The sequence below is a fragment of the Pisolithus orientalis genome, assembly GCF_024613125.1.
Source record: "Pisolithus orientalis strain OTSU chromosome Unknown F5J12scaffold_7, whole genome shotgun sequence".
Lineage (NCBI taxonomy): Eukaryota > Fungi > Basidiomycota > Agaricomycetes > Boletales > Pisolithaceae > Pisolithus > Pisolithus orientalis.
The window spans coordinates 781,949-804,491 of record NW_026260788.1 but is presented as its reverse complement, the minus strand read 5'-3'; the positions used below and the strand labels follow the sequence as shown (position 1 = coordinate 804,491).

General features: G+C 50.0%; 9 protein-coding genes and 1 non-coding gene across 10 annotated transcripts; 4 read left to right on the top strand and 6 right to left on the bottom strand.

Annotated features, from left to right (window-relative positions):
- Positions 1–46: 46 nt before the first annotated feature.
- Positions 47–914, top strand: F5J12DRAFT_522170 (Prefoldin). The gene is made up of 4 exons (XM_051739850.1): positions 47–165; positions 222–324; positions 389–495; positions 546–914. The coding sequence occupies exons 1-4, from the start codon at positions 79–81 to the stop codon at positions 726–728; spliced, it is 480 nt and encodes a 159-aa protein (XP_051602267.1). The 5' UTR covers positions 47–78; the 3' UTR covers positions 729–914.
- A 271-nt stretch (positions 915–1,185) lies between these two features.
- On the top strand, positions 1,186–2,106 carry F5J12DRAFT_522241 (uncharacterized protein). The gene is made up of 3 exons (XM_051739851.1): positions 1,186–1,316; positions 1,365–1,558; positions 1,605–2,106. Exons 1-3 carry the CDS (start codon positions 1,260–1,262, stop codon positions 1,942–1,944), a joined length of 591 nt encoding a protein of 196 aa, XP_051602266.1. The 5' UTR covers positions 1,186–1,259; the 3' UTR covers positions 1,945–2,106.
- A 1,735-nt stretch (positions 2,107–3,841) lies between these two features.
- F5J12DRAFT_816694 (PLC-like phosphodiesterase) lies at positions 3,842–6,262 on the top strand (the record flags this gene model as incomplete). The annotated part of the gene is made up of 9 exons (XM_051745096.1): positions 3,842–3,848; positions 4,170–4,306; positions 4,372–4,454; positions 4,518–4,872; positions 4,907–4,954; positions 5,053–5,263; positions 5,335–5,685; positions 5,742–5,925; positions 5,978–6,262. The coding sequence occupies 9 exons, from the start codon at positions 3,842–3,844 to the stop codon at positions 6,159–6,161; spliced, it is 1,560 nt and encodes a 519-aa protein (XP_051602265.1). The 3' UTR covers positions 6,162–6,262.
- Positions 6,255–7,828, bottom strand: F5J12DRAFT_920127 (MAGE-domain-containing protein; the record flags this gene model as incomplete). Its single annotated transcript, XM_051749257.1, has 5 exons — positions 7,593–7,828; positions 7,441–7,534; positions 7,221–7,382; positions 6,779–7,036; positions 6,255–6,724 (listed from the first exon to the last, which is right to left on the bottom strand). The coding sequence occupies exons 1-5, from the start codon at positions 7,782–7,784 to the stop codon at positions 6,255–6,257; spliced, it is 1,176 nt and encodes a 391-aa protein (XP_051602264.1). The 5' UTR covers positions 7,785–7,828.
- A 74-nt stretch (positions 7,829–7,902) lies between these two features.
- On the top strand, positions 7,903–10,333 carry F5J12DRAFT_816684 (general substrate transporter). Its single transcript, XM_051745095.1, has 11 exons — positions 7,903–8,044; positions 8,088–8,160; positions 8,302–8,390; positions 8,448–8,667; positions 8,775–8,805; positions 8,859–8,975; positions 9,047–9,520; positions 9,640–9,694; positions 9,747–9,907; positions 9,962–10,041; positions 10,096–10,333. The coding sequence occupies exons 1-11, from the start codon at positions 8,016–8,018 to the stop codon at positions 10,270–10,272; spliced, it is 1,506 nt and encodes a 501-aa protein (XP_051602263.1). The 5' UTR covers positions 7,903–8,015; the 3' UTR covers positions 10,273–10,333.
- A 10-nt stretch (positions 10,334–10,343) lies between these two features.
- Positions 10,344–10,436, bottom strand: F5J12DRAFT_t77. Its single transcript has one exon. It is a non-coding gene; the product is annotated as a tRNA-Glu (tRNA).
- Positions 10,437–10,519: 83 nt separating this feature from the next.
- F5J12DRAFT_816670 (uncharacterized protein) lies at positions 10,520–13,245 on the bottom strand. Its single transcript, XM_051745093.1, has 12 exons — positions 12,575–13,245; positions 12,382–12,521; positions 12,250–12,350; positions 11,493–12,143; positions 11,436–11,470; positions 11,201–11,383; positions 11,094–11,166; positions 11,034–11,043; positions 10,977–11,011; positions 10,935–10,948; positions 10,797–10,865; positions 10,520–10,699 (listed from the first exon to the last, which is right to left on the bottom strand). The coding sequence occupies exons 1-12, from the start codon at positions 12,797–12,799 to the stop codon at positions 10,640–10,642; spliced, it is 1,596 nt and encodes a 531-aa protein (XP_051602262.1). The 5' UTR covers positions 12,800–13,245; the 3' UTR covers positions 10,520–10,639.
- Positions 13,246–13,253: 8 nt separating this feature from the next.
- On the bottom strand, positions 13,254–15,325 carry F5J12DRAFT_521819 (kinase-like domain-containing protein). The gene is made up of 10 exons (XM_051739849.1): positions 14,963–15,325; positions 14,876–14,898; positions 14,807–14,812; positions 14,567–14,723; positions 14,372–14,498; positions 13,926–14,096; positions 13,703–13,869; positions 13,513–13,654; positions 13,420–13,456; positions 13,254–13,369 (listed from the first exon to the last, which is right to left on the bottom strand). Exons 1-10 carry the CDS (start codon positions 14,968–14,970, stop codon positions 13,323–13,325), a joined length of 885 nt encoding a protein of 294 aa, XP_051602261.1. The 5' UTR covers positions 14,971–15,325; the 3' UTR covers positions 13,254–13,322.
- Positions 15,326–15,831: 506 nt separating this feature from the next.
- F5J12DRAFT_904502 (uncharacterized protein) lies at positions 15,832–17,290 on the bottom strand (the record flags this gene model as incomplete). Its single annotated transcript, XM_051748535.1, has 7 exons — positions 15,832–15,920; positions 15,978–16,177; positions 16,234–16,316; positions 16,379–16,598; positions 16,655–16,828; positions 16,892–16,996; positions 17,052–17,290. 7 exons carry the CDS (start codon positions 17,288–17,290, stop codon positions 15,832–15,834), a joined length of 1,110 nt encoding a protein of 369 aa, XP_051602260.1.
- A 25-nt stretch (positions 17,291–17,315) lies between these two features.
- Positions 17,316–22,493, bottom strand: F5J12DRAFT_816645 (SAC3/GANP/Nin1/mts3/eIF-3 p25 family-domain-containing protein). The gene is made up of 14 exons (XM_051745092.1): positions 22,031–22,493; positions 21,798–21,977; positions 21,629–21,736; positions 21,337–21,574; positions 20,479–21,282; positions 19,264–20,423; positions 18,907–19,211; positions 18,713–18,854; positions 18,510–18,660; positions 18,383–18,457; positions 18,180–18,324; positions 18,023–18,126; positions 17,745–17,967; positions 17,316–17,695 (listed from the first exon to the last, which is right to left on the bottom strand). The coding sequence occupies exons 1-14, from the start codon at positions 22,412–22,414 to the stop codon at positions 17,464–17,466; spliced, it is 4,251 nt and encodes a 1,416-aa protein (XP_051602259.1). The 5' UTR covers positions 22,415–22,493; the 3' UTR covers positions 17,316–17,463.
- Positions 22,494–22,543: the final 50 nt, after the last annotated feature.

Below are 22,543 nucleotides of genomic sequence, written 5' to 3'. Positions count from 1 at the left end.
ATCCGACTCGGAGGGGGGTCATGATCGCCAGGGGGGTCGACTCAGCCTCGAGTTGGTCTCATCGCGTTGGCGTCGAGCATGGCCAGCACCGCTCAGCCCCAGCAGATCAACATCGCTGATCTGGACTTACAGCAGCTTGCCGAAGTACGACGCCAACTCGAAGAGGTCATTAGGTGCCATTTCCAGGGTGTGCCCCACTCTAAAACTTTATTTCTTCACAGGAGTTGTCCCATCTCACCAACTCCTTCGCGCAACTCAAGCAAGCGCAGTCAAAATTTAAACAGTGCGTAGACAACGTGCAAGAGGTAAAACCCAAGAATGCAGGTCAGTTCGCTACTTTGTCGTCATCTTTTGCAGGAACGTTTTCGTTCAACTATCTCATTACTAGGCACGACGATACTTGTCCCGCTCACGAATTCTCTATATGTCCCTGGTAAACTGAGCGATCCGGAACACGTCATCGTCGATGTTGGCACGGGATACTACATCAAAAAAGTGAGATAGTTGCTTAGTTCACCTTACTACTCCAAAACTTACCAAACCAGACGCGAGAGGAAGCCCGAAAATACTACTCGGCCAAAGTCGAATACATCCGGAGTAACCTCGAGACCTTGTCGGAGACGATACAGAAGAAGCAGGAAAATGTAAACTATCTGATCAATGTCATGCAAGTCAAAATCGGGGAGCAGTCGCAGTCGCCAGCACAGGCGTCGAAGAGCAACCCGTAATTCGCCATGTATCCATATAATCAACCAATTCCAACGCTATTTGGCTTCTTCGTTAGGTGATGCAGAGTTAGAAGAGGGCTTGTCACCTGTAGTTGATGTCCAGGATAAACTCTGCGGACATTGTACCGACCACCACCACACTCTTGCACTGACCGTCATCGATAGCGCACTTGACCTGGTCGACTGGAGATTCTGGGACACTGTAAATACTTAACACTTACTTCTTGTATAGATTCTAGCTCGAATGCCTGGGCGGTGCCGCGAGAGACCAAAGCCCAGCAGTCTAATGTCGTCTGTCTGGAAGAGTACGGCATCTTCCACATCCAGAGCCGGCACGCACACTTGTCGCGACGTTCTCAGCTTCTAACTGTATGAAACGCAGTCCATGCACACACATTTTGGTGGCCCAGATTCCACTTCCTGAAAGAAGCACTATCCAGTTATGGCACTGGGCGCTCGATACAGCTACTTATAGCCTTATCGTAAAAGCCATCTTGGCTTCCACCAAAGCTTCACTCTCACTCTCCCACCATGGCTCAGTCTCAGTTCCAAGACAATGAGTTTTATATGTCATTGGTCACTCTCCGAGTATGTCTCATTGACTAATGAATGCTATCGCGAGCTCACGTCTTCCAGGTGGAAGACCGCTTATTTAGGGTGCCCCGTCAGATCCTGGCAGCGCAGTCTCCTGTGTTCAAAGACATGTTTTCATTCCCACCTCCCCCTGATGAGGAGGTGGAGGGTTCAAGCGATGGGCGTCCGATTATTTTGCCAGATGTCGTGAAAGTGGATGAGTTCAAGCAGTTGCTAAGGGTGCTGCTCCCAACTAAGTGAGAGAAGTGCATTTTCCTCTCCGAGATGTACTGATCTATGCAGCTACCACGGCTCCCGCCTGCCCAAAGGCGACTTCGATGGGTGGATTTCCGTCTTGAAGTTATCGCGGATGTGGCAGATGGACGACATTCAACGCGCAGCACTGGGGGTTCTCAAACGCTACTCTGCTGTAGAGAAGAGTGCGGTGGAGAAGCTTGCACTTGCCATGAAGTATGAAATCAAGGATTGGATCATGCCTGCGATCGATGAATTAGCCCGGCGATCGGAACCGATTAACGTCGAGGACACCCAAATTCTCGGTCTGGAGACAGCTTTGAAGGTAGCTGCAGTGCGAGAGAGCACTTCCGAGCGTTTACGCCTCGCCTGCGGGAAAGAAAAATGACTTCACTCCTCACATTACCAGGATCTTCAACCTTCCTGGTACGTCAGTGCGCAGCCGTACTTCCAAGTCTGACCTATCAGAGCAGCCAGTACTCAGAACCAACAGTAATGCCTGCTGGGGAGCTGTCAAATGGCTGAGTCCGATGCATGCCCCGCACAGCACCGTGAACCTACTCAAGCCCACAGTGCCACCCGTGTCCTCTAGTGCCAATAATTGTGCTCAGTTTAATCATAATTTTGACATTAGGTGGCAGGGGATGTACTGGTCTCGTCCCCTTATCTTTGTGTATCAAGTGATCAGAAGTTTACCTATTTGTCCTGATTAATGAGAGATACTGTCACACTTGCTATTGTCTTTCGTCGAGTCTTTGGTCTGCCTGGGGAGACTACCACACCAATGCATTGCGGGAGTCGGAAGTGCATAGCAGATTTTGAGAGGAACGATTATCATCCTAAATCTACTTCAGGATATCATACTCTGAGTGGATTTTACAGTGGTGCGCAGTTGCCCCTGCCACCCGCAACTTCGACCCGAAATCCATCTCGAACCACCCTAACGGCAGTGGGTGCTGGATAACCATCTTGGCTTCCACCGAAGCACACGATCTCCCTTTTTCTACTTACCATTGACAGTTGGATCGACGATGGCTCAGTTCAAGGACGACGAGTTTTACATGACATTTGTCACTCTCCGAGTATAGTCTGATCGACTGGTTCTAACGAACTGCAGGCTGATCACGTCTTCCAGGTAGAGGAATCGCTTATTTAGGGTGCCTCGTCAAACCCTGGAAGCTCAGTCTCCTGTGTTTAAGGATATGTTCTTTTTCCCACCTCCCCCTGATGAAGAGGTGGAGGGTTCGAGTGACGAGCGTCCGATTGCTTTGCCAGAAGACGTGAAAGCGGATGACTTCAAGTCGCTACTAAAGGTGCTCCTCCCGACTAGGTGAGAGCAGCGCATATTCTTTTCCATTATGTACTGATCCGTGTATGAAGCCTTCTATGGCCCACGCCTACCGAAAAACGACCACAACGGGTGGATTTCTGTCTTGAAGTTATCGCGAATGTGGCAGATGGAGGAACTTCACTGTTTGGCACTGAAGAATCTGAAGTATCCTGCTGGGTGGAAGAGTGCGACAGAGAAGGCTTGCGCTTGCGTTGAAGCATGAAATCAATGCTTGGCTTGTACCTGGGATCAATGAACTAGCCTGGCGACCAGAACCAATTAGCGTCGAGGACACTCAAATTCTCGGTTTGGAGACAGCTCTGAAGGTGGCTGCTGTGCGCGAAAGCCTAGTTCCTAATGGCCTTCGCCTCGCCGCGGGGAGTAGAGATGCAGCCAATGTAGACTTCACCGATGTCATTAAGGAAATTTTCAACCTTCCCGGTACGTCAGTACACAGTGGTGCTTCTAATGCTGACCTGCGAGAGCAGTCAGCACTCCAGGCCCTCAGTGATGTCTGCAACTACAAGAGCTGTCAAATGGCTTGACTCCGATGCGTGCCCTGCACAGCACACTGGCCACATCCATGTTCAGTCTCGATATTCTACGGTGAATTTCTACCCAAGCTCACGGTGCCACCCATGTCCTCTAGTGCCAATAATTGTGCTGGATTGATCATAGTTCTCGACATTAGATGGCAGGGGATGGTACTAGTTTCTTCTTGTTCAAACAGTTACTGCACGATTAGAAATTTACTCATCTTCCCTCCCTTCATTGACGATGCCAGACCCTGTCAGTAGCGAAAAAAGTGACTAGGTTCCAAGAATGTTCGCCACACTGGCACTGCGGTGCAGGAGTCGGAAATGGCAGGGTTTGAAACGAATGATTATCTTCGTTCAACTGATGTCACTTGTGAGATGATATCTGGATGACACCTGGGGCTACCGAGGTGGGTACTATGAAGCGTGTGGACGAGGACGCCAGCTTTTGGAAAGCGTGCCAACACTTGCTACATACTAGTGGTTTTTCTTGCATACTTGTGCTCCAAACCAACTCCAAACCATCAGAGCACGACGCGAACCCGCCAGAATGGACTGGTTTGGGTTGTCCGGCGACTTGATACATATACTTTGGCTATACCCATCACCATTATCATCATAAGCCCACCTTGACAGTGCCACGTCACGACTAGCGTACGTCTCGCATCGCTTGTGTACTTGTTTTTCCAATGCTTGCATCGACAATAGCGTCCGTCAGCAAGTGGCTCCGAGGAACGAGGATGCCAGTAGGAAGAAGACATGACGACATCCAACTGCTATCCGAACACTTGGGTGTGGACACAGAGCTTAATATCAATCCACCTGTAGGTTGCAGTGTCAGACTGAGCCCAGAAGTGCTTGCGTTTCTTGCGGACGAAAGCGTGGTAAGTTCTATGCTTATGTGCCTCTACTAATACGACTCGCGAGGTTAACCTGGGCACGCTCGTAGGACACCTTCGAACTTCTGCAACAAGCTGCAGTGCATGTGCTATTCGTAGACGATACCCTCCCTTTGAGAAATTACTTCATCTCGTTCGTTCGTTTCTCTTTTTCTTTTGGGTGGCAACCGTTGACATTAATTCGATGCATGCGCAGGTCCTCGCATAATACCTATCTTGTTTCATGGCAAATCTTCGGGCGTGCTTCTGCTGAGGCCTACACCCATGTGCTTTCAAGGAACGCACGATGCATTGAGATAGACGTCTGGTCCTCGTCCAAAGGTCCGGTCGTTACTCACGGCTATACCCTCAGTCGAAGTGTGCCCTTTTCGTCCGTTTGCGAGGCCATCGGTGCCGCAGTTACTGCAGGCGGCAAAGAAGACACTCCGTCCGATGTTGGAAACGGTAATGTAAACGACTGGCCAGTATTCGTAAGCCTCGAGTGCCACGTTCCCGTGGAGAAACAGGACGAGATCGTGGAAATTATGAAGAAAGCGTGGGGTAGGAAGCTCGTCACGAAGGCCGACACTGCGAGTCTTCCACCAGGGGGATATGGTTTCTCCCCGTGATTTGAAGGGACGCATTGTGCTTATGGTACGACGCCAACGCAGTTTGTTTTCTCTGCTTTTTGCTAAACATTAACGTGCACAATTCCGTTGGCGTTTCACTCCACTACTACGTGGTGGGTACAGGTAGAATACTATCCTGACGATATTCGGAGCGACACATCTGGGATGGCGCCATCTTGCGGGACTCCAATTCTTTCTGACTACGACCACTCTTCGTATGATGCAAACTCGCAACTCGTGAGTCCACATCGACACGCCAAGATCGCAGAATCACTTGCAGACCTTGGGTTCTATGCGCGAAGCATGAAACCCGATAAGGGTTGGGAACACACAGGTAGCGTATCCCCTTTTCGTTCGCAGGATGTCATAGTCAACGAGCATATAATTTTGTGTTGCCGAGGGTAGATTTTCCTGACCCACCATACCCTCCAAACCTAATGCTAAATGTCGACGAGACATCAATTGTCTCTCTGATGCCTCAGAAGCTTTCAGATCTCGTAATCAGCGCCGAGTGCTACCTTCGCCGAGTTTATCCGTCTGGTTTGAGACTGAACTCGAGCAACCTGGACCCACTCAAAGAATGGCAGAATGGAACCCAGATAGCGTGTCTTAATTGGCAACATTACGATGAGGAAATGCAACTTAACGAAGGACTGTTTGCAGGCACTATGGGTTATGTCGTTAAGCCGTCACAGGAACTGACGCAAGGCTCGCGGAACATATATTTCACTGGAGAAATCATAGGTGTTAGTTCCTGTAGGTCTCTCCCTCCTTGGATCGGGAGGGTTCTAATACACCTTTGCTTAACTCAGTACCTCTACCAGAGCGCCACGAAACCTTTTCGGCATACATTTCTGTTGAGTTACTCCAGGTAACAGGCCAACAGAGCTGGCGCACAGCTAAGGTGGAGTCCAGCGGTGTCGGGGGCGTGATAGATTTTACATGGAGAGAAAGCTTCGAATGGCAATTCAGCGCGGATGAATTTACCTTCCTGAGGTTGGTTTTTGCGTGTAAACCGCTCCTTGCTCATCTTCACCATTCCTTAAAGATTGCGGGTCTATCGGTCTGATGAATTTGGGCCGCACGAGTGTCTTGCAATCTTTTGTGGTCGGATCAGTCAGCTCCGACCAGGATGGAAGATAATACGACTATTGAATACGAAGGGTAAACACGCGGGTGCAACTGTGTTATGCCGCTTCGCAGTAACCGGTGCTGGGGCCTTAGAGGCCTGAGGGACTATATGAAGAATATTCATATCGATCTGAGCATACGGTACGGAATATACAACACATGTAAAGTATGGGTATGGGAGAACTTAAGATTCATCAATTGATACCTGAGAGGTTACCCCCAGCGGCTCTCTCGATCGCCTTTTGAATGCTCTCCAGTTTCTTCTCTGTAGCATTTCCCCTGTCTCGGCCTCTTCCCTGCCTACTTGTGCCAGCTTCTTGTTCTTCGTCATCATCCGCAACCACCTCTCTCGAGCGCTCGACCATGAACTCTGCCATGAAGTTTGTGACGGCTTGTTCACCAACTTCACCGTGCGCACGGTTACCCCAGCGCCATTCATACGCTTGATTCTCCTCAGCCGAAGCCTGGGTCGCTGCTGGAGCACGTCCCCGCTTCCCACCAGCGACCTTGTTATCACCGGGACGGATACAATCAAGGTAACCCTGACGCATGAGATGGTTAAGGAAGGCATCAATGGGCATGGCTTTGTGCGCTGCTTGCGTGTTCACGGGTACGACAGCGTTTGAAGGCAATCGCAATCTCTTGAGGTTAGCCTTGAGGTCCACTGTCACCGAGCATCAGTATCTACCAACCCCGACCAAAGTGCTCATTCACGAACTGTCTGACATCGTCTTTCCGTTGACCAAAATCAACGCGAGAACAACGTACAAGATGCCAAGAGAGGCTAGTTGGTCACAGGTACTCCACGAAATAATACTCCCATAGTGTCGAGGAAGTTCCTCCTCGACCTCCTCGTCGGGTCCAGCATCGTTCATTTGTTCTTCGAACAGTCGTTCATCGGTAATAGCTGCCTGTTCGATGATCACGAAATCAAGAACGGATCGCAGTATGTATGTTCTTGACCCTGCTGCTGCAGCTATTCGTAGCGAGTAGTTAGTGTGGAAGGCATAGGTATTAGGGATTCGTAGGGGCGGAATAGAAACGTATTATACACCCTAAATGGGTTCGGGGAACATACGACCGAGTGCATAATTAATGGCAAGGAGGGCAGCAAAATTCCGGACACTCTGACTACGTTCACAACGAAAGAGGGCACTTACCCCTTTTCTTCACACCAGTGGCATTGTGGGCTTCTTCATTCCCATCTTCGTCACGATGATTCCGTGACTGAAGTTCCACAAGTTCCATTCCAAATGTCTTGCGTAAGAGTTTTTGTGCCTTCTCCAAAACGGCTTTGAATTGCCGCGTGTTGGACCCGAGAACTGTGAAGCCCATTGAACATTGTAAAGGGACACCGAAAGAAAGAAAGAAAGAAGGCACCTTTCTTGTTGATGTCTTCCCTACGCAATGGGACGCGTTTTTGCTCCATGAAGAGTGCGAGCCTGGCTAAATCGCTAGCTTTCCTATCCAGCTCCTGAGATATGATGGGTCTTCGGCGATCAAGGACGGAAGCTGTCTGGGGAAGAACATACTGAATCCCCATTCGCTTGGCCATCGTCGACATCCATTCCGATATTCTCATCTCCAGCCCCTGGTTCTTCCTCCTCTTCCTCGTCATCACGGGGTTGGGCTCTGCGGCCTCTTCGGGTTCTCTGTGAATGGTACTGAGATGACTGTGGGTCTCTTTGTGACCTCTGTGATTGACTAGGACCTGCACGCGTCATATTATGATTGCTCAGTCAGTAGGGTTCTAAACGCGCAACATGAATCACGGTGTTACGCGTGACGTGACAGAGCGTGTCATGCGAGTCCCCCTGAGTCCCCCGGCAGAAACTTGTTGACCGTCGGGGTTGTTTTCTCCCATCAGCCGCTGGTCGTCTCCACTGACGTCAGTCACAGGTTTGCTGATATGATACAGGCATCTGTTTCTGGTACCTCATCGCTGATATTCAAAGATGTCGATAATTTCCATGCAGGTTTCCTCGTTATATTGTCGTTCACGGGCTTCTAACCCTATGTTATGGCAGGCGAGGACTACACGTAGGTTGGGTCACCATCATGCTGGCCCTCCTCGCGTCAATGGGTGGATTTATATTCGGGGTGAGTCAAACACTTCCAACTTCATCGAGAGCGATTCCGTAACAGAGGGTATACGACTTGGACAGTATGACACCGGGCAAATATCAGACATTGTTCTTATGAAAGACTTCCTCCTTCGCTTTGCAACATGTACGACGCCAGGACGATTGCGCATTTTCTGACGTAAGGGAAGGTTTGATTGTCAGCCTTCTTTCCATTGGAACGCTTGTGGGTGCCCTTATGGGAGCCCCGTGGGTCTTAAAATCACATCAACTAGTCCTTCACTAACACTGACTTCGATTTGGCAGCATTGCGGATTGGCTTGGTCGTCGCTATGCAATGACGACGGAATGTGGAATCTTTATCATTGGTGTAATCGTTCAAATCACCTCCACCCACGTCTGGCAACAGTTTGCCGTAGGACGGTTCATCAGTGGATTAGGCGTTGGCGCACTCAGCGCCGCCGTTCCCATGGTTTGTTGCCCTTCACGGGTGCGCGAGGTACTATCGACACTGACTATTTCCACAGTACCAAGCTGAAACAGCTCCCCCACAAATTCGCGGTACCTTAACGTATGTAATGTTCGTGGTTCGCTGGAGTGGAGGACTCATGACTGTCTAGGGCCACTTACCAGCTTTTCATTACCTTTGGGATTTTGGTTGCATGTATGCACTTTGATATCCTGGCGCAGGCTTTTGACTTTTATGCGCTCGAACAGACTGCATTTCAATTGGTGCAAGGTCAATTGCCCAATCTGGCTCTTGGAGAACTGTCGTAGGCATTGGTATCTTATGGGCCCTGATCCTCGGTATCGGCATATTATTCATGCCAGAAAGTCCAAGGAAAGTCCTATGGCAATGCGCCATGTCCTGCTGAATCCAGTCACATCTTGCAGATGGCTCGCAGCTCATGGACGCATGGAAGAAGCACAAGTATCCCTCGCCGTTACTCGCGGTATCCCTGCTAGCGAAGCAGACAAACACAATTTCCTTCGTCGTGAGGCTGAAGGAATCAAGCAAAACGTCGAATATGAAAAGCACACGAAAGGCGGCTGGGTCGATTGTTTCAAACCCAAGGACAAAATCTTGTATCGCACTCTGCTTGGAATGAGCTTGCAGAGCCTTCAACAACTTACAGGGGCAAACTACTTTTTCTACTATGGAGCTACGGTCTTTCTATCCGTTGGCCTTTCCGATCCGTACGTCACGCAGATTATATTGGGGACTGTTAATTTCGTCTGCACCTTCGGCGGTATGTATGTAATGGAAAGGGTGCGTCATCGTCCATTGGCATCCGCTTCACCCCTTTTCGAGTCTCTTACATTTAGTTCGGACGACGACGGCCCCTCATCTGTGGAGGCTTGTGGCAATCTGCATGGCTGTTCGCCTTTGCCTCTGCGGGCACAGCTGTCGACCCAGTCACGCATGTTGGCGTTGGAAAGCGTAAGACCCATGTTTCTGAATACCAAACTATCTCAACCTCACCCCCACTGTCTGCAGTCATGATCGTGGCCGCTTGCTTGTTCATCTTGGGTTACGCAATGACTTGGGCACCGTAAGTACACTTTCCCGTACTACACGTATTTCTTGGCATCCATGACTTGTAGTGGCGTTTGGATATTGATTGGCGAGACGTTTCCTACCCGGACGCGGGCAAAACAGGCCAGTTTGTCTACAGCAGGGAATTGGATGTGGAACTTCTTGATCGCCTTCTTCACACCGTTCATCGGGAGCGCCATTGGTTTCAAGTATGGTTATGTGTTCGCAAGTACGATATCTCTTCATTTGATACAGGTCATTTTTACTGAGCAAGTACTTTTAGGTTGCAACCTCCTCGGGGCCGTTGTCGTCTACTTCTTCCTCTATGAATCTTCTGATTTGACATTGGAAGAAGTCAACATGGTCCGTTGTCGTTTGACTTGGATGCCAGGTTTAAGACTTGATTGGGACACGCAGATGTATACCGACCCCACCTGCAAGCCGTGGACGTCACGCCAATGGGCACCATCAGGTTACTCGTCGCGGCGGGATCTGATTGAAAAGGACAGAAGCGACGAGTCAAACAACATTGAAGATGCTCAGGTGCAGAATATTACAGGACGGAGCTGTTTGAAAATCTTGTGTACAGGATGAGATCTCCACCTCCGACAACACTCTAGTCTAGTCGAATTGTAATTTATCTAGGACGACCCCCAAAAAAATTATTCGGATACCGGGAGTCGAACCCGGAGCTGCTGTGCTCAACCTCCCGAAGCACTGTTGAAAGACAGCCATGTTAGCCGCTACACCATATCCGATTCATGGTTAGCATGACATCAGAGACCCCTTGAACAGTGAAACGGGTCCCTCAGCCCAATAAATCAGGAGATCCGGCACGCCTATCCATGTTTGACCTAATACAACACAACAAGTAGTAGCATACAAAAGTTTCAGTACACGTCATACATCTTATCATACATGCCAAATCATATAGAGTATCCACAATCACCGTGATAGTGTTTCAAGCAAATGCCAAGGCAGACCATGTCACTACAGCACCTACCGCCATGGCTGCAGCAGTCTGTGCCACCGCCCCCATCGCCATCCGGACACGTTTGGGTTGCCTGAATGAATCAGAGCATATTTGCGCCACGGGAGCATCCTGTGTTTGTCGCAACGTCGTCCGTGTCCATTTTCTTCTCAGGCTCGCCCGCATCCTCGTCCTCGGCCCGTTTACGTTTCAGTGACTTGACTGACCTGTCATATCCCATAGCTGATGAATGAACAAATCCCAGACCAGATAATGAAAGCCATACCTCGACTTCAGTAGCTATTTCCTTCAGCGCTTCCGTGCGAACCTGCGTCGATCACCATCATCTTCTCTTCTATAGCGCTTTTCCGCGTCTTCGCGCAACGTCTTCATCTCTGTGGGGATGTCAGCCCTCGATACAACATGCCAAAAACGGCAGACGAACCAGTCACAAGAGAACCCAGTGCTTCAGCGCACGCCTTGAGATCATTCGTAGGGAATTCAGGTGGGCTTTGGTTCTGGGTCGTCCAATCTGTTCTTCAATGCATTTACTTGGGTTTGAAGGGTAGACAGCGACGCAATATTGCGTTCCGCAAGGTTGAGGCGACAGAAGAGACGGTCCGACTCTGGCTCAAGCATGTCTACGTGTGTCTGAATGTCCATAACATCTTCTTCAGTAAAAGACTGTCGACTTCTCAAATCGGAAATCGTTCCCTGCATTGCAGAAACCCGATCCTATAAGTGGTACAGTCAGCGACGTTGCTCACATCAGCAAGCGTGCGTTTACCTCGATGATCTTGATGGATGCTCTTAGTTCAGTTGCTGAGCCTCTCGATTGTGGAACTCGTCCCGGGAAAACCAGATGGGGCAGGATGACAAGCATTGAATGGAGAAGTAAGGTGTCTCCCGAAAGGCGGTCCAACTGGAAAATATGTTGGTGGTGGGATATCCATGAAGTGGCAGGCATGAATTTCCGGGAACGAATCAGGCTCTCTTTCTTGGGTAGTGGCAGTTACAGTGCCTGTCTCTGCGGGCTCGGCAGGCGGAGGAGGAGTTCCTACTGCTACATTATCGCTATCGTCCTTCTCCTTCTCGACGTCGTCTTCTGCCGGAGGATGTGGAGATTCAGAACGAGATGATGGCCATGCACCAACAACTGGGGGCTCTGGAGGATGCGCTTCAGCTTCAGAGGTGGCAGACGGTGAAGGTGTGGACATCTCCATTGGCGAATGCGATCGAGAATTCGAAACGGTGTCGACAACCACAATTGGTGGAGATGGTGTTCTAAGGTCCTCCGGCGAAGGGGAGGGTGTCACTAAAAACTCTGCTAAAGAAGGGAAAGTATCCTTGACGGGAGACGAATTTGATCCTTCGTTGGACCTGCAAATGTTGTGAATAAAGTACTTGAATGCAGGGATCTTGATATGCAGGGAATGCGTCCGGCTGGGTGAGGGAACGGAAACCTCTTCTATGTCAGAGTCACGATCATCGGACACTGAAGAAGATCCGTCGGAGTATGCGCAGAGGGAGGGCGATGAATATGGCGACGGGGTGTCGGGGTGCAACAGAGGGATGAAACAATCCGTAGCGGCCCGAGTTACTCCTAGTACGGGATATCAAGTCGACCAAGGAGTTGATAGGGGTCAAGGAGGGGCCAACTTGTGAGGCAATAAGCGACGGCTTCTCCTTCACTAGCTCTACCCTTGCAGTAACTGGAGGGACCATACTCGAACCGGATCCTAACAGCTTTGCCGAAGGTAATGATATCGCCATCTGCTAGGGGGGTTTCGACTTCAGCCTTGAGGGTTCTTGGAGCTCCTTCGCCCCTCAAAAGATGGGTTCCATGCCGCGAGTGGAGATCGATGATAGAAACCTATTGATCGCAGTGAGGACACTGTGGCGGCGCTGACGATGCAGAGCTATTACCTCGTTATCGGAGAACACCAACTTTGCATGCTTAGCGCTAACCACCTGGCACGCAAAGACTGCGTTTTGATCATCATTTTCCTTTCTCATCGCTTTCTCTCCAGATGCCGATTTGCGACCGATGTTGACGTAGCTTGACCGAGAGCGATGGAATGTAATTTCGTGAGCAGGTCTGTCGCCACACTTCTCAACATGTAGGGTTACTCCTATCCAGTAGGCGGGCATGAGAAGCGCCCGGGGGGAAGGGCGAAGTACAGACTTGCCTGCGACGACACTTGGTGCCTCTGGTGCCTCGAGGAGGTCAGAAAGGGGCTTCGGTTGGGCCAGCTTAGTGCCCAAGTACTGGATATCTTCTTCCATGATGCCAACGCCAACCCTCTATCAGTAAATATGGAGCGGATAGCACGAAGGGGGACTGCTTTGTAGGTGAGGGTAGGGATGAGAGTTGGGGCGAGTCACTCTGGCTGTGACTGGCAATGGGCTTTTATCACAAGTAACGCCTTATGCATGTGGACCGTCACCTGACTTGGGTCCCCAAAAAAGCGGTGTTCCCTCCTCAACGACCCAACTGCACAAAGGGTACATACTAGAAACATTAGAGATATCGTAACACCAGTCGCTGTAGTGGCATGTGAAGCTAATGCAGAAGATCAGGGGCATGGGTAAAGGGGCAAAAGACGGAATGCACGGGTAAGAAACAATCTGCAACGGTGGTATCTATTGGACAACACAAAACATCTAGTGACCTTCACTTAGAGTAGTCGGCAAACCAGGGATGCGAGAGTGCGCGCTTCGCTAAACTCAGCATCAGTACCAGAAAGCACCCTACCCAAAAGAAATATTACCAGAGATGCGCTTGGCAGTATCGTATATTAGCGTTCGCTATCGTTTTCTCAGTAATGAGTGAACCCGCACACAGGCTTGAGCTGTCTACTCACCGATAGCAGATCAATGCCCATATCGTCAAGGTTCGGTACCACACTACGCAGGTCTTGCCGCGACCATTGGGGGAACGTCTCTTTGTAGTCAGGAAGCTGGCTGACACCGGGCCAAACCTGTTCGTTCGGCGTCCCAAGGATCCTGCGAAATATTCAGCAACCATCCTACAGGGAAGGGAATGTTACCGACCTGAAGATTTTGAAAATTTGGTCAATTTCCGAATCACCGGGAAAGAGTGGGTTCCCCTTCATCACCATCTCAGCGAATATACATCCAACTGACCACATGTCAATGGCAGTGGAGTAGTGTCGTGATCCTAGTAAAACTTCAGGCGCACGGTACCAGAGGGTAACAACCTAGGCGGGTCCAGGCAATGAGAACACAGCCTGCGCGAATACAGTAATGATCATGCCTCATGCGTGTACGTCCTCATCGGGATGCCAAAAGCCCTGGCCAGACCGAAGTCTGCGAGCTTGAGATTATTGCGCTTGTCGATAAGTAGATTTTGAGGTTTGAGGTCCCTGTGGAGAATGCGATGGGAGTGGCAGTAGAGGAGCCCAGAACTGAGCTGGTGCGTGAATTTCTGAAAGATGTCAGAGACTTCGTTTAACATCCTGCCGGATAAAAAAGGCTTAATTGCGTGACGAAAGATGTCCCCTTGCATGCACTCTGTTTCGTGGACCCGGACACCCATCAACACGTCTGAACGTAAGATAACTCGACGTCGCCTACCACCAGACTAATTGGCGCCCACGCATGAAACAGTCGACACGCATCATCCTCGCGCCAGCCATGGCACAACTACATGGCACGAGGGCCACCGTCTGACGTTTCACCGCAATGAGAAGCGCAGCTCACCTTTATGATATCGGCGGACATGGGAGTGCCACTGGCGTTTGCATGTTCCATATACCGCTTGAGGTCTACGTCGAGGAACTCGAACACGAGGTACAGCTTTTGATCTGCGTGCACAATGTCCAGTAACCTGGCAGCATATAAGTATGCATGGTAAGTAATCCATGTACGAGAAGGCGGGGGGCGTGCTGGACGCACCGGACGATGTTGTCGTCCTTCAGTTCTTTGAGTAAACTAATTTCACGAATAGCAGTGCTGGGGACGCCTTCATCCTCAGCTTCCAACCTGATCTTCTTGAGAGCTACTATCTGATTGGTAGTGAGATCGCGTGCTTTGTAGACAACGCCATAGGTTCCTGTGAGTGCGCCAGACCGCGAAGATAACCGGAACGCAGCATCGAATCAGTGGGTGATAGGATGCGGAACTGAACGGACACACCCTCCCCTGCATCGTTCCACACGTGTTGGTGATGAAATGCTGAGCCAGACCCGGAGTGAAGTTACGCACCAACTTTTTCTATCTTTGCGTAACTGGCATAAAGAAATGTGATCAGCTCACGAAGACATCTTAACGCGCGCAAATGCAGCCGCCTACCGATCCATGTGATCAAACTCAGGTACTGGTGAATCAACGTAGAAAGGCCCTTGGTATATCGGAGGGTATGAATTGTGCGAGACAATGGATCCAGCGACGTGAAAGGGTATATCTAACGGTGTGACCAGATGGTGGTGGAGGGGGAAAGGTATAAGACAATTCGTTAACTATTTGAAAGCTGTCATTATTATGGGCGGTGCAATGTGCCGCAGTGGTCCCGGCGCTTTCCCCCCGCCGCAGAGAAAAGGCATTCACAGTAACCTAATGTTTGTGGATCGGATGAGAATTTGGGCGTGCCCCACCGCCATATCCTAACGAACTAACGTTGTAATCTTATCCAATCTGCCACTGCTCGGCAAAAAACAGCACCGCCACTTCTCGGACAACACCAGTTATCACAGTCAATCAGTAAAGAAGAGCTCTCGTTGGAAGATATGTGCTACATGCTTATAGGTTTGGAAGCATTTTCGTGCACTTTGCAGAACGAGTTACTTTTCATGAATTGAGGGAGGTTCTACGGAAGGAGTAATGTCAAAGCCTCGGACCGAAAGCGGTGCTGGTGAACCCATCAATACCCTCCATGCCTTCTAGTCACCCCGTCGTCAAGGTCAAAATGATAACCTGCTTCTTCCCATGACGATACGTTGAAAAAGACCTGAGACTAACCGAGATTATACCGTGGCCGCGTAATAACTACGCGGCAGAGTCGTTAGCTATGCTGTCGATTCCATGTCTTGGGTGCAACAGATCATCGGCAAATACTTTGGCGCCCCTTATCTGTAACTCGTGCTTGAGAATTTCCTGGCACCAACACATCGGAAATGAAGAGAATACTAACACTTTTGTGACTGCGATCTTTACTGTGGGATTTACGTTGGTCTCGGCCACTGTGCCTGCTCATCACTTCTCCGCATACGTGTCACGTCGATGTACTGTCCAGGCCAGGGCTCAGCGTCGCCTGATAAAAACGGAGTTAACAATCCCCTAGACCCCGATAACGGTGTGCTGAGCATACTTCTGTCAATGAGGTTGACATCAACATCGTCGTCGTCTTCATTCTCTTCCTCTGACTCCCATCTATCATCTGTGGCATGCGTGTTTTTGGCCTGATCCAAACTGAAATCCTTCATAAAACGGTTTATCGAATCTTCTTTGGACTCTTGAAGTGACTGTTCCCGTGCAGCACGGGCACGAGCAAGCTCCGGTAGGTACTCCCTTTATCACAGTTCCGTTCACGTCGTCGTCATAGGGAAAGGCGAGCGGGAACTTACTTTTCATAGCTGTCCCGTGATTCTTCCACTGCGTCAAAGAATTCCTTTATCCCATCACCCGTTAGACTGGACACCCCGACAGCCTATGACTCAGTGCATGAACATCTTCCGGTCAATGTGACCACCCAACCTATTGTAGGCTGACCTTGAGGTGCTTGTAGAACTCATCAAGAACCAGGCTCATGCTATTCATCAGACTATTCATGTACGTCGGTTCACCTTCCGCATCTCTTGACCCCGAGTGGGACGCTAATGCAGCCTGGAACGCTTCAAAATCTCGCATCCATTCAAGGGCAAAATCGTGGGATTCAACGTCTGTCTTATTGAAGACGAGAATGAAGGGAAGTTTTGTCTTGTACAATATGCTATATCAACATTCAATATACTGCTGCGACTGGTTCTGAGCTTTAAAAAAACGCACCCGCAAGCGTAAAGCATGTTCGACATAAAGGTCGCTGGAGCCGTCGTTCGTGGGGTGTCGACGATATATGCCACGACCGTGGGAAATGAAGAGGCAACAGCGTCTGTTATGATGGCTCCTGATGCCGACCAAGTGAAGATTTCAATTTGCCCTGGAGTGTCCAGGATAATATGACTACGATTTTTTAATTCTTTATTAGCAATTCTCGCGGATCGTTTGAGAAAGACAAAATATTACTCGACTTCGGGCGCTCTTTGCTCCATGAGGTCCAAAACCTGGTCGAATTTCGTCGTGAACAGATTAAGAGCAGTCAATATGCCGCCATTTGGCCCAAGGTTATATCTACTCGTAGGTCCGTTAGTGCGACCAACATGAGACCCACCAGAACGAGATGTACTGTTTCATGACTTCTTTATAATCAACTGTATCTCTGATATCGATGTTAGGTTCGAAAGGGACATGCGCTACTGCGGGATCGAGGTTCAGAATGTAAGGGGCCTTTTCGTGATTTTGACGCAGGTAGGAGTTGATGCGTTGCACGAAGGTTGATTTGCCCGCGCCTGCCATACCGATGGTGACAACGACGCTCGGTTTTCGCGAAGAACTGCCACTGTTAGTAGATGCTGGCGTGTCCATGATGGCGGAATCAGCGGACGGATTCCTTGGAGGCCACCAACTCTGTCATGATTGCTTATGTCATCCGAAGAGCCCATCACTACAAGCTGATAAGGATACTAATGCTACATGCAAGGTTGCCAGTAATTTATGTCCGTCAGATACGTGTGTGAATAACAAGCGACTGTCTATCGTTAGCTGAACAGAGATGGAGCACTACGCCCATACTTGGCCCGGACATCTCTAGCCAAGGAACGGAGCATGGCAGGCGTCACCAATGATGTGGTATCCAGAGACTGTACGGATGTGGCAGCGCTAAGCGAAGGGGAGGGTTCGTGTGAGGTAAATGGCACACTCTCCGAGTCCTCGGTGAACACGGAAGCTTCAGAATCTGATAAACGCCTCTTCTTGGACGCCGGGTAGTCACTTGAAAATGTCAACGAAACGTCGAGGCTTAGGTACCAAGTGAACTGACCTGCCAGAACTTGGGATCCGCTTCGGAGGATGCCTTAGCCTTGTAATGTGACTGTTGAATTCGTCCTCCAGATTCGACTGAAACGAAAGGAGAGACTTCTTTGCGTCCTCTAGGAGATCTTTTCGGATGCACACATGGACACTAGGATTGAGGTCTGCGTAATATGCGACCAAAGCACTAGCTAGCGTGTATGCTTGAGACACAAAGCTAAGCGTCGGAAAATCTGTCAATACAATCAGAAAAAAATAGAAGACCGCTTTCGATATTTATATACCTACCTCGGCCTAGGCTCCTATGTGTGGTGATATCTTTAATTAGATCCGCTTTAACCTCCATGGAAGGGAGCTGCTCCAGCCAGTGCAGCACAGCATCAAATGTGGAACTACGGGTGGGAATACCATGAGGGAAAGTTGACTAGGAGAGTGAGGAACCTACTCGGAACTGACGATACGTTGCGGTTGCAAAGGGATCAGGTCAGCCTGAATACTGTCCTTGCGAAATAACCCGACGACAGAATTGACGAGATGGCCCAATAGTTTAGTAACGCTATGCAAAAACCAGGCATAAAGGTTCCAGTTAACTAGATGGATTGATACAGGGGTAAGCTTCTTAGTCCAGAGAAGAAAGAAGGTACACACATTCACCGTGAATGGTGCATTTCGCGAGCCAAGTGGTCATTTCATCCCATATACGTTCCCAGTCCTCCACAACACCTATAAATTGTCGGTCAGGGGAGCTGACGAGGCCACAACGAACACGACGAACCATCAACAGAAATAGACCTCACAAGGCGACCGTCACGGTCAAAACGAATTGACCTGAGCAGCTCCTCGAATTTCGACTCCGTACCCAAAGCACCCGGAGTAACAAAGAGTTCATGACAAGAGGTGAGCAAACCTTGAGTTGCAGTTACGACCTGCCGCAAGGTTACTAAGTTCAAATGATGGGCTGATGGATAGATTTCATACCATGTCATCAAAGTCTTTTGTAACGTCTGGTGGCTCACTCGCCCACGATATGCAAATCAGTGAAGGAATGTAATGTCTGTCCGGTGGTAACATCTTCAAGATTTCACGCAGTCGAGCACAGTCGTCCAAGACTCGGTATTTCCTGTATGGTCGGTGTAAGCAAGCCAGAAAACAGAGGCGATAAATCGGCTTACTTCTCAAGCACGTCTGTACTACTCATAGGTGTTCGTTCGAAAATGATAACTCCAGGATAGAAGCTTCCGGCGTCAGTGTGGGAACACGAAATCGGCATCTCAAAAACATTCCCAGTTTTCCACTTCCCAGATTCGGGAACGTCGAACTTCTGCTCCAGCCAAATGGCAGTTCCATCGTTTTCCTCATTAAGTGATAGCCATGCCACCCAATTTGCAGGCAGATGTGAGCTCGAAGGATCCAAGCAGCTCTGAAGGAGGTGAAGGAAAGAACCACGTGCCCAGCGACGTGTTTGCTCTTCATGATTCTACTTAATACGTCAAGCAACCGCCACAAAGAGTACACAACAACCCGCTTACAGTCTCGAACCGTTTGGCAAGCTCTTCGTCTGTCTGCGGGGATTTGAATTCGCCGACAGGACGGCTTCTTGCGCGCTTTTTGACAGGAACAGAAACCCCCGCAGGGATAATCTTCCGCTTCTTCTCGGAGACAACAGCAGCTGTGGTGCGTGAAAGCCGTTCAGCATGCACTCTTTCACTGTACTCCTGACTTCTTCTGCATGCCTCTATCCATTTCGTTCGATCTGATAACCGACGCCGCCATTGTGAAAAAGATGTTTTCACGAGATAGCATTTGCGAGCAAACTTCAATGCTGCGGCCTCCATCACATCTGTTTGACCTGACTGGGACAGGGATTGCGCTCTTAGCTTGTCCTTGTGAGTTTCGGCGTCGGCAGCGACAACACTCGACTGGAGAGGTGACTGAAGAGAATCGCGACGAAGTAAGCGGGGAACAGACGACGAAAAAAACTTGGAGCTAGAAGGGGACGGTATGATGAGGGGACTCAAAATCTCTGTAGAAGATGCCGACAGTGACGAAGTCTGAATGCTCCTCAGAGAACCAAGGTTGAGTCGCGGCCCCTGGGATGGAGTTACAGATTTCGGAAGGAAAATCGTTGCAGTGGGAGTGGGCGGTAATGAGATTGGCTGCTGCCTGTTCAACGGCGGTGGTTGACTAGGTGGTGTCTCCTGGAGAGATTCGTAAGTTGCGTTTAGTGGTGTTAAGTCCTGCGTAGGGACTGGTGGTGTGGAGGGAAAGGATGAGGTTTTCCGTTGGTCGGATGAGCCAGGTTGGGAGGCTAACGTCATATCGGGGGTCGAGTCATCAGTAGGCTGCAGTCGTGTGTCGACAGGTAGATTTGCGACATTTGAAGATGGCGGAGGAGCAGAGGAAATGCTGGAGGTCGACAAAGTCGATGGGATCAAAGGCTCTACTGCTGGGGAGGAAACGACAGGTCGTGGTGCTTGTAGCAGAGTGGGTGTGGGCTGTACTCCGAAGATCGATGGTAGTCGGTCTGGGTATTCATTGTTATCAGTGGCCTGAGTGACGGACAATGAGTATGGAGGTAGACCAGGTTCCGTGCTTGCCACTTGTTCACTTTCTGGCCTTAATGCTGGGAACTTGACAGAAGCACGATCATCCACCAACGTAAAGGGAATGGTGGGTCCGCTGGAGGATACTGAAGGTGGGCAAGAACGTTTAGCACTAGTCTTTGCTTAGGTATGAAAACCTACCAGGAGGGGTGGATGATAATTGATCAAAAGATGGAGGACCCTGTAGGAACACGGGAAGAGGGGTGGTGGAAGGGCGCGTCTCAGAGGCGGGCACAACACCGAACGTGCCCGTACCGAACACGTTGGGTACCGATGGAAGGTTTGAAAACGCAGATATAGCTGAATTGGCTGGCGCCTGAGCAGATATCGAAGCAGAAGGGATATTGAAAATCGTGGACTCAGCGGGTTTAGACCCGGAATCATCATTAGACCATTGCATTCCGTTTGGCTGCAAGGCAGGCGGTGAGTGCTGTGGTAGGGGTTGTTCCGTCACGAATCCAGAGGAGCCCTCCGCATCTTCGTTAGTATGCATCGCATCATCTTCTGTGCTTTCGGCCTGGGGATGTCGGCCAGAATAGCCATCGATAATATCAAAGTAGGTCAGTTCCCCCCGGATGGCTTCAATGTCCTCGATCGTGTCTTTTCCGAACAGCCGCTCAAGAATGCATGCAACAAGGTACATCATCACGACATTCCCTTCCCCACGGAGGACGGCGGCGAGTTCCGCGAATATTTGCATCGCTTCCGCGTCAACAGTGAGAGCAGAAGATTTAGTTATAGGCGCGCTCTTGGCCTGAACGCGTGCGCGAAATCTCGTCGTGAGTTCAAACACAGGGTGCTTGAGTAGAAAATCAGGTATATCTTCATGGCGTTCTCTTTGATCCCGAATGTGAATGAGGCGATGATAAACGCGCATTTCCAATTCTGTCGGTGACTGATAGCGACCGCGCTGGTCTTCATAGAACTCTTTCAAGCTTTGTAGAGCTTTTGAGCGGTACTTGAATGACGATTGGGGATCCATTATGAAGAGTCACGCACTGTTCATAAGTTGCTGTTCTTCCAGTGGGATGGAAAATCCAGCGGAGTCACGCTCCAGGTGGATAGCAAGGATGTGGAAACGAGCGCATCGATCATGGCACTCGATGGCCAGTGGTCCCATTTCATGTTGCATCGTAAAGTCGTTTCTCACCGCTCTCGAGCGGTCTCGGATGAAACTGAAGGTCGCAGAAAATCCGCCCCGAGGTAAGAGATCATGGAACAGATAGTCAAGAGTACGCTGGGAAACCGCTTGAGTAACACCACATACAAATGTGGATTTTCTCTAACACACCTTGAGCACTCTTGGTGGTCGAAGATCGGATGGCAAAGTTTTATCCCCAGCTGCGCGTTCATACATTTTGACGGCCCGTTTGTGATCAACCCTCTTCGTGCCGGGGATCTATAGAATTATCAGCAAACATCTGGACAGGCCTTGCATTTCAGGGCCTAAGAATTCATACGGTCTCCCACTCGGTAAGATTATTCTCGCGTTCGCGTCGATACCGCTCAAACCGCGGACACATATCCATGCACGTTCCTACCATCGTAATCGCATCTTTTAGGGATTTCTGCACCAATGGGTCGTCCATTTTGCCCTCGGCGATAGCCTTCTTGCGTTCGGCATCACGAGCTTTCACCAGCTGCATAGGGTGTCGTGCAGTAGCATTAAGTGCAACAAGTCTTTACTACACACCTCTTGCCAAAACCTCTCCCGTTCCTCCGGTGTTTCGGGATCTGGAGGGTATACATCTTCCCCTTCTGTTTCATCCTCCACTTCGCTGTATTCTCCTTCACTTGCTGTGGTACCGCCATCCACGACACCACGTCGAAAAGAAGTCACATGAACATTGTTAGACTTGCCTCTGGGCCCTCTACCTCGTCCCCTACTTCCCCTAATCCCACCACGTTCCCACCTGTCGCCGTCACTGCCTCCTAGGGGAGTATTTGTACCACTGCGGGAAGCAACGCCGTCTGCGACCCACTGCTTATTTCTGTGCAAGGGTCGTTTGCTATTACCACCCTCGTTGTATGGCGCTAGTCCGCGGCCTCTTGTTGCTCTGTGAACTGCTGGCTCCATTGCCGCAGTGGATGAGGTCGGGCCACCAGTACAGTCGCAAGTTAGATCACTGGACGTGCCGTTTGGGCGTTGGTGCCCGGTGTTTGACCCTATTTGGCCTTGCACAAGCTATGTACTTATATAAGCAGG